General features: G+C 37.4%; 1 protein-coding gene across 3 annotated transcripts in view; it reads left to right on the forward strand.

Moving 5' to 3' along the window:
• Positions 1–16,171, forward strand: part of BBS9 (Bardet-Biedl syndrome 9) — a 464,985-nt gene that overhangs the window by 14,817 nt on the left and 433,997 nt on the right. For 2 of the 3 annotated variants that reach the window (XM_059171518.1, XM_059171516.1), the window contains 3 exons: positions 5,754–5,904; positions 8,649–8,713; positions 14,989–15,102. In XM_059171518.1, coding sequence (XP_059027501.1) covers positions 5,754–5,904; positions 8,649–8,713; positions 14,989–15,102 — 330 coding nt within the window. The remainder of the gene's footprint in view (positions 1–5,753; positions 5,905–8,648; positions 8,714–14,988; positions 15,103–16,171) is intronic. The other variant, XM_059171519.1, reaches the window with a different exon arrangement.

Genomic DNA, 16,171 nt, shown 5'->3' on the forward strand with positions numbered 1-16,171 from the left:
GAAATGAGAGGCAATTTTTTTTCTATGTGGGACACACACATGAAATGATTTTTGTATAGTAACCTTGGGAAAATAGAGGAAACTTCTCACAGCTGGCCACAAATTGGGAGGAAGCACACTGGTAACTGATAACCCTCTTCTGGCACCCCAGTAAAGAGCTCTAATAGAAATGATGAGTGAACAGTAAGCTATTCAGACAGTCAATCAGGAGTTTCCAACAAACTTGATCTTTTGTTAGTTTGGACATGGGTTTGAAATTGTTCTCTTTGGCATATATTTTTGTAGCCTGAGTATTCTGTATTGCCAAATAATAAAATATTTTATTTTATTTTAGTGTCAACAAACAGGCAGGAGACAAGGTTGATAATCTTTGAGGAACCTCTCAGGACGTCCTCTGAGTATAAGACCTTACCATCTCCTATTAGTGGAAGGACAGAGCCCAGATTTTCCTTAGAAATAATTCAGGTGCTCAGTACAGCTTAGTACCTCCCATTCTTCTTTGCCAATATAATTTGTGTTCTCCATGAGGGTGGATGAGTGGGCACAATGGTAACAAAATCTAGATTTGCAGTCAGTGTAGGAATGGAGGTGGGGAAGACTGAATGTTTATGGCCCTTTAAAGAAACTTAGCTATGAAGGGAAGTGGGAAAAATTCAATATATAGCAGAGAGGATGTATTAAAGCAGGGATGGGGCATTTGATTGACTTGGCCGGTGGAATATGTGACTCTTAATCCCAGGATTGTAGTTTGACCGCCATGTTGGGTGTAGGGATTATTTAAAGATGGAATCTTAAAAAAAAAAAGAACAGGGATTGCGAGTGACAGTAAGAGATGGGATCAGGTGTGCGTATGGAAGGTGTGAGAACTTTTCTTTCACTGCGACAGAAGGCAAGAGGGTAAGAATGAGTACAGAAGAAGAGAAATTTGCAGGTCATTTGGAGTGATCAGAATGAAAAGATGGTATTAAGCATCTTGAAATTGTTTTAGGCCAAGCCAACTTGATATGTAGAAGGATTCCTTGCTAATCTTGAGATCCCAGTTGAAATTAGACACCATGCATTTAAAGCTGTACTTACTTTCTTGTTCTCAAGATTCAGATTCATGGGAGAAATAGTGAGAAGTGGGGGTGGGTGGGAGAGTTTGAGTGGTCCACTTTAGATTCCATGCCAGCTTGTAGCCTGAGGAGAGTTTGCTAGAAGAATCCCAAGTGGGAAACACATAAAGCTGACTGAAAAATAGCTAATAAATTTATCTTTTAGCTATTCAGCATTTATGCCTCACGTGGGGCAGCTGTCCCTTGTACAGCTGCACATGCATGTGCTCTTACCCCCACTGCAGTGGTAAAGAACAATGTGCACCTACTGCTTCAGAAGCACTTTCAGGAAGGCCCGGCTCTGCAAGTCCAGGGTCTTTGGGTAATATCCCTTTTCCTTGTAATTTAGTCATGATCACGTTCCAATATTCTGTTGCCACTAGAGTAAGTTGTATGTACAATCTGTGTTCAAACTCATATGTAATAGTTGAGGAAGAGAAGGAAAAATTTTAAGATTAAGATTATCGAATGGAAAAAATTATATGGTAACTTAAAGAAATCGTATCGGGGGGATACCTTCTGTTTTGTATCTGGTTATTGGGCTATATACTATGCTACTTTCTTTCTTTTTTTTTTTTTTTTTTTTTTTTTTACTTTACCTACCTTCCATCTGGTTAGGGCTCTTGGTCTTGAGTAGAGATGGAGGGATCAGAGAATTGGTCTAGGTGAGTATTCCTGAGGGATCTAGAACATTAATGCTTGCCTAAAGAGGAATATAGTAGTTTCTGATCCAGACAGTATGAGGAAGGGTCCTTGGAGATCCCTGGGTTTCACGCATATTTCTTTCAGCCTCCTTTGGCTCTTATGAGACAATGTTGAGGTAGCCCTGGTTCCTGCAGTTTGGATTATGGCAGTACATATAAAGATATATGCCTATTCCTGTCCAGTAAAAGCAAACTGTTTCCGTTGGTATTAGAAAGGAGAAAATGCAATATTAAGGTCTAGAACTGTATTCAAGCAGGGTTTTATTAGTTGGCTTCAAGAAAGATAAGATGTGAAATAATAGAAGAATTTGGGGTTATTCTTTAAGTTATACTGATCAACCCTAACATCTCTATATTGACAGTTTTGGTAATTAAGCAGGTATGTGGTAAGAATGACCACATATTTCTATTGAACCTTTTTGGCATTGAATTTTGAGAACTACCCGAAATCAGGCCTAGCAGTGGTATGTATGTATATATGTAGGCCCCCTGCCCAGTGTGGAGCCCAACATGGGGCTTGAACTCAAAACCAGGAGATCAAGACCTGAGCTACAACCAAGAGTTGGATGCTTAACCAACTGAACCACCCAGGCACCCTACCTGTGGTATTTATTTCGATTTTCTCCTTGATGGGGAGATAGAGTCCCATTGGTTTCCATATATCTCTCCCCATATAATATCCTTCATGTCCATGTTAGGGAACCAAAAGGATGTTCTACTATTTTCTGTGAAAATACATTTCCTTTAAACTCTCAGAAACTAGGTGAGAAATCATAGGCTAGTTTTGCTCTCCACTGGATAAACTAAGTAAAAAAATTCATTTGTCACTGAGTCTCCATAATGATCAAAAAAGGTCTATTTCTAGGGTTCCAGAATTAGTAGTAACTCAGAGCCAATATTCAGTATTCTCATAAAGTTTGGGTATTTCCCTTTCCTCAGTGTACCTGGGTAAATGACTACTTGTCCTGTAGGGAAAGATCTGAGGAAAATGTATATTAGGCATGTGTGGTCTTATAGCATCCCTAATGTGTTGTCTTTATTCAAGGGACTCTGAGACTGTAAATTGACTTCAGTGTGGAAATGGGTGAGATACCATAACCATCTATACGGTTGGCTTGAGTTAGTCTTTTTCAGAGACCCATATGTTTTTGATTATAGGCTTCAAAAAAGGCTTCAGTTTGATAAACATAGGACCTTCTTACAATCGAATACTACTCTAACAAAATAAATAAATAAATAAAAATAAATAAATAAACCATTGGGAAAAAAAGGGTCTCAATGAATTGCCTGTTCATTTCATTCCTGGGGATCCCATTAATCATAGCTTAATGTCTGTGAGAATTAGACTGTTACCTGAGCTCTGGTTAACTATAAAAGTCCTGCTATTTTAATACTCAGACCTACACATTTTGTTTCTAGGGATTAAATTGTCACCATGTGGACTTCACCAGCATGAAAAAGGGCTGGGTTGAAGCTGAATCTTGGTTAGTTAGTGAATGAAATAGGAATTAGGGTATGGGGGGATACATAGGAAGCTCAGTGGGGAGTGTTTTAGAAGTTTGGAGGTTTGAGTATATCCAAGCCTTCTCGACTTTGCCAGTAACCTCATTATGTAACATTGTAATCTCATTCTTTGAGATGAATGTCTTTATTTTTATGCAAGAAACCTGGAGAGACTGTGAACTCATTTGTTACTATAATTTAAAATCTACAGAATAAGTCGCTGAATTAGATTCTTAGTGGTTAAGCCTCAGTGATATAAGAAGAAAGAAATTCTTTCTGTAAAGTCCCAAGGACCCTGAATCTTGTTCTTTACACTGAGATGGAAATTTTGAGGTTTAAACTTATTCTCTTATTTTAAATTATGCAGTGCTCTTAGAAAAGCCATTTTATATATGGTTTGGCATTCCTCCTTCCTGTTCTGTTGGCCTAGGACAGCAGCTCTCCAGTCCACCAGAGTGTCACCGGCAATGGGCACAGGTCCCAGATGCCTGGAGGTGTTCACTTGATTAACTGTTCTGTCACTGTGTACGATGTTATTTAACCCTGCCTAGAGTCTTACTTCCAAATATCCCCACAGGAACTGGTAGTGCAGTTTATTCTCTGCTGCCAGTTTCTTCCCAATTTTTTTTTATTGTCACAAGTTAGGAAACAACTATGATAAATATAAATAAACGAGGGATTGGAGTAAGAGTGACATAGATCTCTCAAATGCAGGAAGAGTTGAATTGGCCAAACCTTAGTAGTGGGATGGGAATAGCATGGTTCTAGAGACTGTATAGAACTTGTGGGAGTGCCATTTGATCATCTAGCAGCAGATTCCTGGTATTGCTATTCAGGATTGAAATTCCCAGGATAGTATCTTTCTCATATGGTTATTATGAGGATTTAATGAGTTAATACATAAAAGTTACATAGGCCATTGCTTGGCACATGATAAGCTCTCAGTAAATAAGTATGTAGAACTCCTACTTCTAAGTAGATGGAAAAAAAGTCAATATTTTATACTAATATAACAATTTCAAAACTGACACCTAAAGTATTAATTTCCTAGGACCGCCATAACCAAGTACTATGAATTGAGTGGCTTAAAGTAATAGAAATTTATTTTCTGACAGTTTTAAAGGCTAGAAGTCCAAAATCAAGGTGTTGGCAGGGACATCCTACCATACCTGAAGCCTCTAGGGTCCTTCTTTGCCTTTTTCAGCTTCTGGTAGTCCCGGGCATTCTTTGGCTTGTGGAGGTATCACTCTTATCACTGTCTCCATTACCACATCATCATCTTCTCCTTAAATATCTTCACATGGTGATCTCTTCTCTCTCACCCCACCACCCTCTATACTCTCTTCCTCCATTCCTTCCTTCCTTTTTTTTTTTTTTTTTAAAGATTTTATTTATTTTAGGGCGAGAAAGAGTGAGAACAAGAGGAGGGGCATAAGGAGAGGGAGAGAGAGTCTTAAGCAGACTCTGCACTGAGTGCAGAGCCCTACTCGGAGCTCGATTCCACCATCCTGAGATCATGACCTGAGCCAAAACTAAGAGCCGGACACTCAACTGACTGTACCACCCAGGTGCTTCCCCCATCCCTGCTTTCTCTTTTTAGAACAGAGATTTATTGCATACCTGATTGAGTGTGACCTCATCTTACATCTGTGATTACATCTGTGAAGACTCTATTTCCAAATAAAATCATGGTACTAGGGGTTAGGATTTCAACATACTTTTTTTTTGGCAGGGGTGGGGAGAGATGGGGAGATAGAATTCAGCCCACAACACGTATGTTACCATTTCTCCCTTTTGTGTCCAAGTACAGACACTGTTCATCAGAGCATTCTACTAGTGAGGGCTCAGAATTCTCTTTAATACAATGATTTCAACAGCTGTAGAGTAGACACTCTATGAAGAAATCAGTGTACAATCTTATATTAGTCTTTTGTAAAAGGACTTGCTTTGACTGAGTTAAATTATAACTACTGACACCAAAGCAAAGCTTAGGTAAAATACATAATATATTAGTATGCTTGAAAATTGATGATATTAAAAAAAGTTGTTTTGGGCTGCTTGGGTGGCTCAGTGGGTTAAGACTCTGCCTTCAGCTCGGCTCATGATCCCAGGGTCCTGGGATCGAGCCCTGCATTGGGCTCTCCGCTCAGTGGGGAGCCTGCTTCCCCCTCTCCCTCTGCCTGCCTCTCTGGCTACTTGTGATCTCTCTTACTCTCTGTCAAATAAATAAATAAAATCTTTTAAAAAAAAGTTTTTAGTTATTTATCTGCTGGCAGATTGGGCTTGGTATATGAAGCAAGACTCAATTGGTTTAATTTTAATTAATTAATTTATTTTTTGGTTTGTTTTCATTTTTAGATTTTTCTTTTAAACATTAGAAAGTCTATTTCCAAAGAAATTTTGTTGCTAATGTTTGTTTCTTCTTATATCTTTTGAAAACCTCTCTCTACAGATAAAGTAATTGTGGGTAGTTTTATGGGATACCTAAGAATCTTTAACCCCCATCCTGTAAAAACAGGAGATGGAGCTCAAGCTGAAGATTTGCTTCTAGAAGTTCATCTACGAGATCCAATATTGCAAGTGGAAGTAGGGAAGTTTGTTTCGTAAGTACAGCTCCTTAATTCTGACATTTTATCTTACCTAGAGTATATCATTCCCTGATTGTGTCATTTTTGTGGATTCTTAAGTGAAGAAAGGATTATCCATGACAAATATATTTTCTGGATATTGTTACCTAGGTGTTCCTTATGTACTGAATTTTTTTTTTTTTTTTAAATTTGGGAACCTGCTCAAAGAGAATAATTTAGAACTTAAAAAAAAAAAAAATAGTAACAGACCTAAAATGTCTGACATATCACAAGTTGAAAATAAAGAAAGAAATAGAAAGTATTCACTTATTTAAAGAACTAATTATCCAGGTTATATAAATGTCTGTTTAAATAATTAGACAAAGTAGCAGTTATTGTATTTAACACATAACGTTGAAGCTTTAAAATGAATTACTGTACTTAATTGAAGTGGAAGGGTCCTTAGTTTCTTAAAAGAAGTCAGCTCAATCCATAAAGTAAGTCTTACTCTTAAAAGAGCTTTGTTTCCAAGTACTTTATTTATTTATTTATCTATCTATTTATTTTAAAGATTATATATATATATATATATAATCTTATATTAAATAATTAAATAAATTATATGTGTGTATATATACATATACACACACACACACACATATATATATGTGTATATATATATACACACACACATATATATATACATATATATAGGTATATATACACACACACACATATAATTTATTTAATATATATATATATACACACACACACACACATATAATTTATTCATTTATTTAAAATATTTTATTTATTTATTTATTTATTTGACAAAGAGAGAGAGGCAGAGAGGCAGGCAGGGAACAGGGGGAAGCAGGCTTACTGCTGAGCAGAGAGCCCGATGTGGGACCCAATCCCAGGACCCTGAGATCATGACCTGAGCTGAAGGCAGTATCTTAAATCACTGAGCTACCCAGGTGTCCTACGTATAGCTTGATGGAATGAAGGAGGTTAACATTTATGAGAGGATACTATACTGCTATTAATTAACTAGTACAATCTCTCTAATCTTATCTGTAAGATGTGATCTGTATTTATGGATATGGAAACTAGCTATGGTAAGTGCTGTGAAGTGTGTAAACCTGGCGATTCACAGACCTGTACCCCTGGGGCTAATAATACATTATATGTTAATAAAAAAATAAAAAATTATTTAAAAAAGGATAAGGTAACTAGCTAGAGCTCAGAGCTTTAGGTCACACAGCCAGGATTCAGACCCGGGTCTGTCTGATTCCATACTCTGTTATCTTTCCATGACATTATATTCTTTTCCTGTGCATGATAGAACAATTGTTTTGAGTGTACAGGGCGATAATTATTTTTTGAAGTCAGAATTGAGTATGTGACAGTTGTATATATATTTGCATTTTTTTGGTAGTAGAATGGATAGTGAGCACTTCTATTCATTATAAGGATGTTTTGGAGGTATTAACCAATATTCTTATTTTGTAAATGAAAGACTAATACTAATACTCTGAAAGGTCAAATGATTACACAGATACCAGGTGCACAGTCAAGACCCCAATCCAGGTCTTCAGATTTCAATTATAGTCTTTGTAGTTTAGAACAGAATCTATATCAGAGGTTGTACTCTGGAGGACTGCTTGCAGATGTGTTTTAGATTTATTTATTTATTTATTTATTTATTAAAACAGTGTGGCGGTTCTTTTTTTTTTTTTTTTTAAAGATTTTATTTATTTATTTGTCAGAGACAGAGGGAGAGAGAGTGAGTGAGCACAGGCAGACAGAGAGGCAGGCAGAGGCAGAGGGAGAAGCAGGCTCCCTGCCGAGCAAGGAGCCTGCTGTGGGACTCGATCCCAGAACCCTGGGATCATGACCTGAGCCGAATGCAGCTGCTTAACCAACTGAGCCACCCAGGCATCCCTGTGTTTTAGATTTAAAAGAGTTGCCAATATTTAAGATCCAGGAGATTTCACATAAAATCCATGCTTTCTGGTTTTTCTTGAAAAAAATGTAGAGATTTGGCCACATGCCCAGAGCTGACGAGTAGCTGCTTTCTCTATCTGGCCCTACTCTGCAGCAGAGCACTGCCATTTACATCCTTTTCACCTTTCTGTCCACTGACCTGACGCTTGAAGACTGAACTTAACGATTTCTAGATTATATTATGTCTTGGAAACCACTTGATAGGGCCTGGGAAGTGTATTAGTGCCCGTGTCAGTTTAGTCCAAACTGAAATATTTTCAGTGCCTTTAATAAAATTTCTGAGCTGGAAGTGACATATGCCATTTACTAATAATGATTAGCATTCTTTGGTGCTTTATACTTTACAAGGTGCTGTCACATGATTTTATTTCATTTAATTGAAACCTCTTATTTTCCAAAAGGGGAAACAGGCTCAGAAAGATTAAGTAACTTGACCAAGGTCAGAGGTTGATTACCCAGAAAGACAAGACCAGAACTTGGATCTCTGTTATTATGGGAGAGCATTCATGAAAGGGCCTCTGATATGACTTCCTGAGAGGCTACAGTGACTTCAATTAGAGGCAGTTCCTTGACGCAGAGTCCTTGAGCCTCTGGAATTGTCAAAGTGGGTGTTTGTTGTTCCATTTATTTTTCAGTTTGAAATGTTATCTAGTAAATTTTTAGTTTACTCTTGGTAGGTTGTGGTTATAATCTCTTTTAAAAATTATTTTATAATTTTTTTGGTTACATCTGAAATTGATATTTAAAACTTTAAAACTTATCCTATTTTTCAGAGGTACTGAAATGCTTCATTTGGCTGTGTTGCATTCTAGAAAACTTTGTGTCTATTCTGTCTCAGGTAAGAAACATTTTTTAAATGTAAAATTTGTATTAAAAACACTTTAATATAAAAACCTCTTAATATTATGTAAGAATAGATACTCTTATGTTCACTTGTTAGAGAACACAAAACATTTGATTGAATATTTTCTTATTTTGGTTAACATTTTACCTTGTTCATTTTGTTTTTTCAGGTACTTAGGCTATTACATTTTTTCTGGTTTGCTATTTATATGCATATTTAAATTTCTAGTAGAGGATTCCTTGAGATCTTTTTCCAGGAATTGTGTCCAGGATTGTCTGTGAGAAATAGAGGCCAATTCTGCATACTTAGGATACTTGAGTGTTTAAGAAAATTTTTATTTATTTTTTATTAAAGTATAGCTGACACACAATGTTACATTAGTTTCAGGTATACAGCATAGTGATTCCACTGCTCTTATATGTTATGCTGTGCTCACCATAAGTGTGGCTATCATATGTCACCATATAATGCTATTATAATAGCATTGACTATATTCCTTATGCGGTGACTTTTATCCAGGATGCTTGAGTTTTAAGAAATGTTTAAAAGCAACAACAAAAATCATTAGATGCTGAGAGTCATGGTGGTTTAAAGTACTTTTTCTTCGATGAACCTTAGGTGTTTTCTTTTTATAATTCAAATTTCTTGGCTTTCGGTTGTTTCTCCCCAGCCTGCCTTAAGGCACTTGTTTAAGGTCTAATCAGGTGTCATTTTCTGACACTGTTCTGTAGATACCACTATGGCAGTTAACTGTAGTTTGGTTTCAGCATTTTGATCCTTACTAAATATAAAAGGTAACTTAAAAATATTTGTTGTAGTAATTAAATTTTAGTTCAAGCTGAGAGAGTTCTTTTCATGGATGTCAATATTGGGGAAATTTTTTTATGGGTACAATAAAGCTAATTCCTTATACAAGAGATATTCTTTGGGGGCGCCTGGGTGGCTCAGTGGGTTGAGCCGCTGCCTTCAGCTCAGGTCATGATCTCAGGGTCCTGGGATCGAGGCCCGCATCGGGCCTCTGCTCAGCAGGGAGCCTGCTTCCCTCTCTCTCTCTCTGCCTGCCTCTCTGTCTACTTGTGATCTCTCTCTGTCAAATAAATAAATAAAATCTTAAAAAAAAAGAAAAAAGAGATGTTCTTTGGAGTTTGCTATAAATATTAGCTTCTAGTATTTGGATTTTCCATACTCATTCTCTTGATTTGAGCTCTCTTTGTATTTTGCTTTCCATTTGCATAATGATTTGTCTGTACTGTATTTATATGTGTATATTTATATACCCAGTGTGGAGCCCAGTGCGGGGCTTGAACTCACAACCCTGAAGTCAAGACCTGAGCTGAGCAAGAATCAGGCACCCAACCAACTCAGCCACCTAGGTGCCCCTGAGCTGGATATTCTTAAGTAGTCTCTTTTTGGCGGTGAAGGTCTGTTAGATTTCTAAGGCAGGCTTGGTAACCTGGCCTATGGTATATGGTGGGCATATGTTGACTGTACGAATGAACTAATTTTTGGGTAGTGTTGAGGCAGTTGGTAGGGGTTCTTTATTAATCTGTGTTACTTTTATTCTTCCTTCTTTTTTTTTTTTTTTTTACCACTATCATTTTCTTTTCTACATTTCCATTTACAAGTCAGAAGTCCATTATAGTACCTCTCTGTCATTGGTAAACACTCCCGTTGATTTCATGGTAAAAGATGTTGCTTTTCCTAGTGATGGGGCAAATATTTAGTGTTCCAGAAGATGGAGAAGATGTGATATAGGCTACTTTACCACATGCATCTAGTTGTCCTCCCTTTTCCATCATAAGGCTTGTTAACTATGAGGTGATGCTATTAACTGTGTTACACAGGACATGGAGGAGGGGAACTTGTGCAGTTACCCCTGAATACTTCTTGGAGATTTGGTCTCTTCTGGAAGTTTTAAGAGGGCAGGAGAGGGAAAAATCCTACAAACAAGAAATTAGTTAAGACTCTTGGCCTTCCCTGGTCCCATTTGAATGATGGCCCAGAAAGTCAGAAAGCTCTAGAGTTTCCCTGAAGTATAGGGCACAATAGACTAGTGATAAAGTGTATGTTTATTAAAAAGACATGCTGAAAGAAACTGGCATGTTTGGTCACAACTTGTTTATGGGACATTGGTATTTTGCTTCAAACTAGTGTTGAAAATGACAGTTATTTGTCATGGGAATGGTGATTTTATTGCTCTTTTATTCTTTGTATTCATTTGCAAGCTTTGTATTCTCTGGGGATAAAGAGTTCTCCAAACTACATTCCCTTATGCCCCACCTCACTTCCCTATTCTGTCTCTCATTTCTTCAGCCTCTTATAATATTTGGAGGCTGACAATTTGTATATTTTTTCTGGCTTGGCTTAAATGGAGAAGCAGGGAAGTTAATCTTTTTGTTCTCTTGAATATGTTTCTGTGGTTCCAGACTGAACTTTTACCTAGCTTTTACTTTAACAGGGCAAGCATAAACATTTTTTAGTTTAAGTAAAACCACTGGTATCAACAAATGAAAGTGCTAGCTGAACTTGACATTCTCACCTCCAGCTGGCCCCTCCCCAAATATATTTGTTTGCTTTTTATGCCCTGTGCTTCTACTCAGAATTTTTTTTTTTAAAGATTTTATTTATTTATGTGATAGAGAGCGAGAGAGGAAACACAAGCAGGGGGAGTGGGAGATGGAGAAGCAGACTTTCCAGCAGAGCAGGGAGCCAGATGTGGGGCTCCATCCCAGGACCCTGGGATCATGACCTGAGCTGAAGGTAGACGTTTAACGACTTAGCCACCCAGCACACATGATGTGTGCTTCTAAAAACGATTTGAGGCATGCTAGAGGAGACCTCCTGGACACACCAAACAGCCCTTCATAGGCTGCTGTGCTGACCTGTTTTTGGTGGGTGATAATGTTATCAAATACATGCTTAATATAGAGAAATAGCAGGGTCTTGCTAAAATGAAGTTAGCCTAACTTACGATACCGAAAGGAAAAACATCACATGGCATTTCAGATTCCTTTCTGATGGGCTTCAGTTTCTGAGTAAGTGGTTACAGATGTGTGAGCATAAACTATACTGATTATGTCCTCTTAAATATTCTTTTCCAAAAATTGTGTACTTCAACAAGCATTTGCTAAGCATTTGACATATTTATAGAATTTTAATGTTTGCTGTGAGGGGGCAAAAAGATGTGGTTCTTTATTTTTCATACTTTTATATAATCTAATTTGGTTATTTAACACAATGAACCTTTTAATTTACTTTATAGCGGCTTTTATTTCATTTTTACTTCATTGGATTTCTCCACATTTGTCTAAAACTGTACCAAAAACTGTTGTTAAGGTGATCATTGATTTTTCTAGAGAATATTTTTGTTTAAATCAAATTGTGCTTAGTAATAAGCCTAACAACCTGCATGTTCTGTTATCCTTTTTACTTTCTGATTGATGAAAATTCATACTAATTCTAGCTATACATGGACTGTAGTTATAAAGATACACTTGCTATATTCAATCTGTATATCCCAGGACAAAATCTGTGTATAAGTAAGGGTGCTGGGTGGCCCATTCTTTTAATGTTCTGCCTTCAACTCGGGTCATGATCCCAGGGTCCTGGGATTGGGCCCTGCATCAAGCTCCCTGTTTGGCAGAGAGCCTGTTTCTCCCTCTCCCTCTGCCTGCTGCTCCCACTGCTTGTTCCCTCTCTCTCTGTCAAGTAAATAAATAACATCTTAAAAAACAAATGAGCAAAAATATCCCCCCAAACCTCCTTGTGTATAAGTAGTTTTAATCTTGTACCATTGATGTGTCTCTAGAAAAAAAATGGTCAGATATTTTAGATTTTTCAGATACTACCTTAAGATAGTTAAGATACTACCTTTTCAGATATTACCAAAGTAGTGTCTAAGGAAGACGAATTGTCTTCTGTTCTCCATAGGTGCACTATTAAGTTTTAAAGTGCTATTACCTGAAATCTGAAGATTTCCAATGCCTTTGGAGCTTTTTCAGAATACAAATCCCAAGTGTCATTTCATGCCAAGTTTGTATAAGTATTGAATGCTGAACCCCTCTGTTCACTGACCTTTCAGCTAACAAACATGTGTAAGTGCATTCCTAACTCAGAGGTGTTGATTTGGTTTTAGGTATAGGACGGATTTGGTAATTTCTGTAGGGGCAAACCAAATGTTTCTTTGAACTTTTTTTTCTGGTTTCTTGGAGGCTAGACCTCTCCTAAGGTTAAGACTATGAGTTATTTTAGTGTGTGTGTATGTGTTTCTTTTTCTTTCCTTTTTTTTTTTTTTTTTCTCTTTTTTTGGCCCATGTGGTTGCGATTACTCCTCGGTTTCCCTGGACCTTACTGCTTTTACTACCATTTAAATTCCACAAAGCCTTCATCTATCAGGGTTAGCAGGCAAATTTGAGTCTTTCTCTTTGTTTCTTATTCTATTGGCATGTGAAGTCTGTTGTTCCCATTTTCAGGGTCATAAATCAGAGTAGAAATGATTTTCCTCCAAGAAATCCTCCTGTTAGTTTTCTCTTTTAACCCTTCACCTTCCAAATGAAGAAAAGGCCAGGCAAGAAAGGTGGAGGTAGAAATGATGTTTTTTGTTGGCTGATTTGTTTAGGGAAATTGTCATTGTCTTACCAAGTTTTTTCCAAGTTGTAAAATGATGGACAGCCAGGCACCAGGATATATGGTGCTAACTCTGAAGACCTAGTTTGAATACTCTGTCCTTTGCCAGCTGTGTGATTTGGGGGGGAAATTTCTTAAATATCTATCTATCTATCTATCTTTCTATCTACCTATCAGGGAGATTGAGAGCACAAGAAGGGGAATAGCAGGCAGAGGGAGAAGCAGGCTCCCCACTGAGCAAGGAGCCTGATGCAGGATTCGATCCCAGAATCCTGGGATCGTGACCTGAGTCAAAGGCAGATCCTTAAAGACTGAGCCATCCAGGTGTCCCTTAAATTTTTTTTAAACTTAGGGTACTTGCCTCACTTCTAAAATGGAAATAGAAATATTTGGGTTCTTACAACCTCAGTGTTACATTGGTAAAACCTTTTGGACAAAAAACAAATGCTCATGTGTAAATATGTATACACATACATACAGACAGACATATATGTTTAGATTGTTTTAATGATCTAATTAATACTATCCAGTTTGGGGACTATTTCATTTGCTTTATATTTTATATTTTAAGTTTTTCTTTAAATTTTGCATTTTTGAATGAAAAACAAAGATGTTCCTTAATGGAAAAAGTTGATTTCTGAATCCTTTTTCTTCCCATCACCTCTTTTAACTCTAACGCTCTTGCCTGGTTACTGGGACATAGCTTCATTTATAAGTACTCTAGAAAACAACCAGAGAGTAAAATAAGTATAAGGAATCTTTTTTGGGGCACTTGGCTGGCTCGGTTGCTTGAGTATCTGCATTTAGCTTGAGTTGTGATCTCAGAAATAGAAAGCAATTGTAGTACATATGATGTATTAAATGAAAGTATCTTTGTTTTGAAGAAGATTCTTTGCGGACTTCATATAAAACATATTGTCCTATATGCTTGCTAAAGGAAACTTTTGGAATATCTCTCCATTAAATTAAGTTATAGTGTATTAGGGGCTTGAGTATTTTGAGAGGTGGGACAGGAAATTGAATTGCTTCAAAGTGGGGAATTTTTTCTAAGACACTTTGAGTCATGTCTTTGCTCTATTTTTGTTTAAGTGTAAGGAACTTAACCTTATTTATTTCAGAACTGAAATTGCGTGTTTTTGTTTTTATTTAAATAATACACTTTACTCAGACCTAATGGAAATAGATAAGAAATGTCACCCAGGGTGGTATTTCATCTAATGGTATAATCTAGCCAAGACTTAAATTGTCCTAACTGTGCTGGCATTCTGTGTCATCAGTATGCTAATTATTCATAATACACATTGTTTTAGTGCTTTGTCATTTTAAATTTCACTGAAATTGAATTACTTAGAATTGGTGTAGAGGATGAGAAGAAATGAATTTTTTTTTTTTAAAGATTTATTTATTTGACAGACAGAGATCACAGGTAGCCAGAGAGATAGAGAGAGAGGAGGAAGCAGGCTCCCTGCTGAGCAGAGAACCCGATGTGGGGCTCGATCCCAGGACCCTGGGATCATGACCTGAGCCGTAAGCAGAGGCCTTAACCCACTGAGCCACCCAGGCGCCCCCAGAAATGAATATTTTTAAAATGTGATTCTGTAATTTTTTTTTAAAAAGTGATTCTGTAATTTTTATCTCTTTAGGAACCTTGGGTAATGTGGAACATGGAAACCAGTATCAGATCAAATTGATGTATGAACATAATCTGCAGAGAACAGCCTGCAATATGACTTATGGATCCTTTGGTGGTGTAAAAGGTAATTGGCATTAATCATGAGGATGCTATTGCAAGTAGCAGATTTAGGATATTTGGCTATATAAAAATGGAGGATCATGGGGTATGAATCTCAGAGGGAGTTAAATATTTTATTGAGACCTTTATATTCAAGTGGTCAAGCAAAATATGAAAAGAGAAAACTTTAAACATCAAATGTGTTTGATTTTCCTACAACCAGCACTTTTATATGGTCTATAGAGATATTGCTAAAAGTGTCTTCCTTTAAATTTTGTCTTTGTACATGAGTTGACTGAAATTGAGCTTTTTTTTGGGAACCGTGTGTGACTGCCTCTCTCAGTGGATGAAGGGGTTGATCTCTTTGATAGGGCGTCCCTGTCCTACTTGTGATAGGCAGGGCGAAGCTGCAGAACCCTCTCCTACCTCGCCCACCTCCAGGGCCACTGCATAGGTTTTTGTATGTTGTTTCTGCTCTAGGGCTCCTAGACTGGGGGCAAACACAGAGTGAAATGCAGACCTCATCCTGCTTATCAAGCCATGTGCTCTGGCCTGCAGTAAACCTCCCCAGAGCAAGGGGGCCTTTTATATATTTATCAAAAGTATTGGCTCAGTGAGGTGGGGTTCCTTTCACCTTGGGGATATCTTTATCTAAGTAGCATGGGGCTACGTGGAGCCTGCCCACCCTAATCTCAGAGCTTCCTGTGTTACCAGGGCTTGATGCTTGCTTGGGTACACTGTTGCTGTTGGCATGGGAGAGTTTTTATCTACCGCTTAACCTCCTCTCACTTCCCCGTGATAGGGTGATAGAGGAGCCACTGGTGCTGGAGTGAGGATAGAAAGCCGGGTAGTGACACTTACCTGTGTGTGTGTATGTGTGTGTATGAGAGAGAGAGAGACCTGTGGAACATGAACTAGGGATTTCATAATATTTTGCATCTTTCTGGGCTCATATTTTTTTGGTTTATTGTTTAATCATTGCATTAAAATGTAGGCTACCTATATCCGATTTTTCTTTAGTGGCATAAAAAAATGACTTTATTTTGGAAGTCATTTGTGTCAACTCAGTTTTTTCATATAGATAAAGGTGAGGA

This window comes from Mustela lutreola, chromosome 4, assembly GCF_030435805.1.
Source record: "Mustela lutreola isolate mMusLut2 chromosome 4, mMusLut2.pri, whole genome shotgun sequence".
NCBI lineage: Eukaryota > Metazoa > Chordata > Mammalia > Carnivora > Mustelidae > Mustela > Mustela lutreola.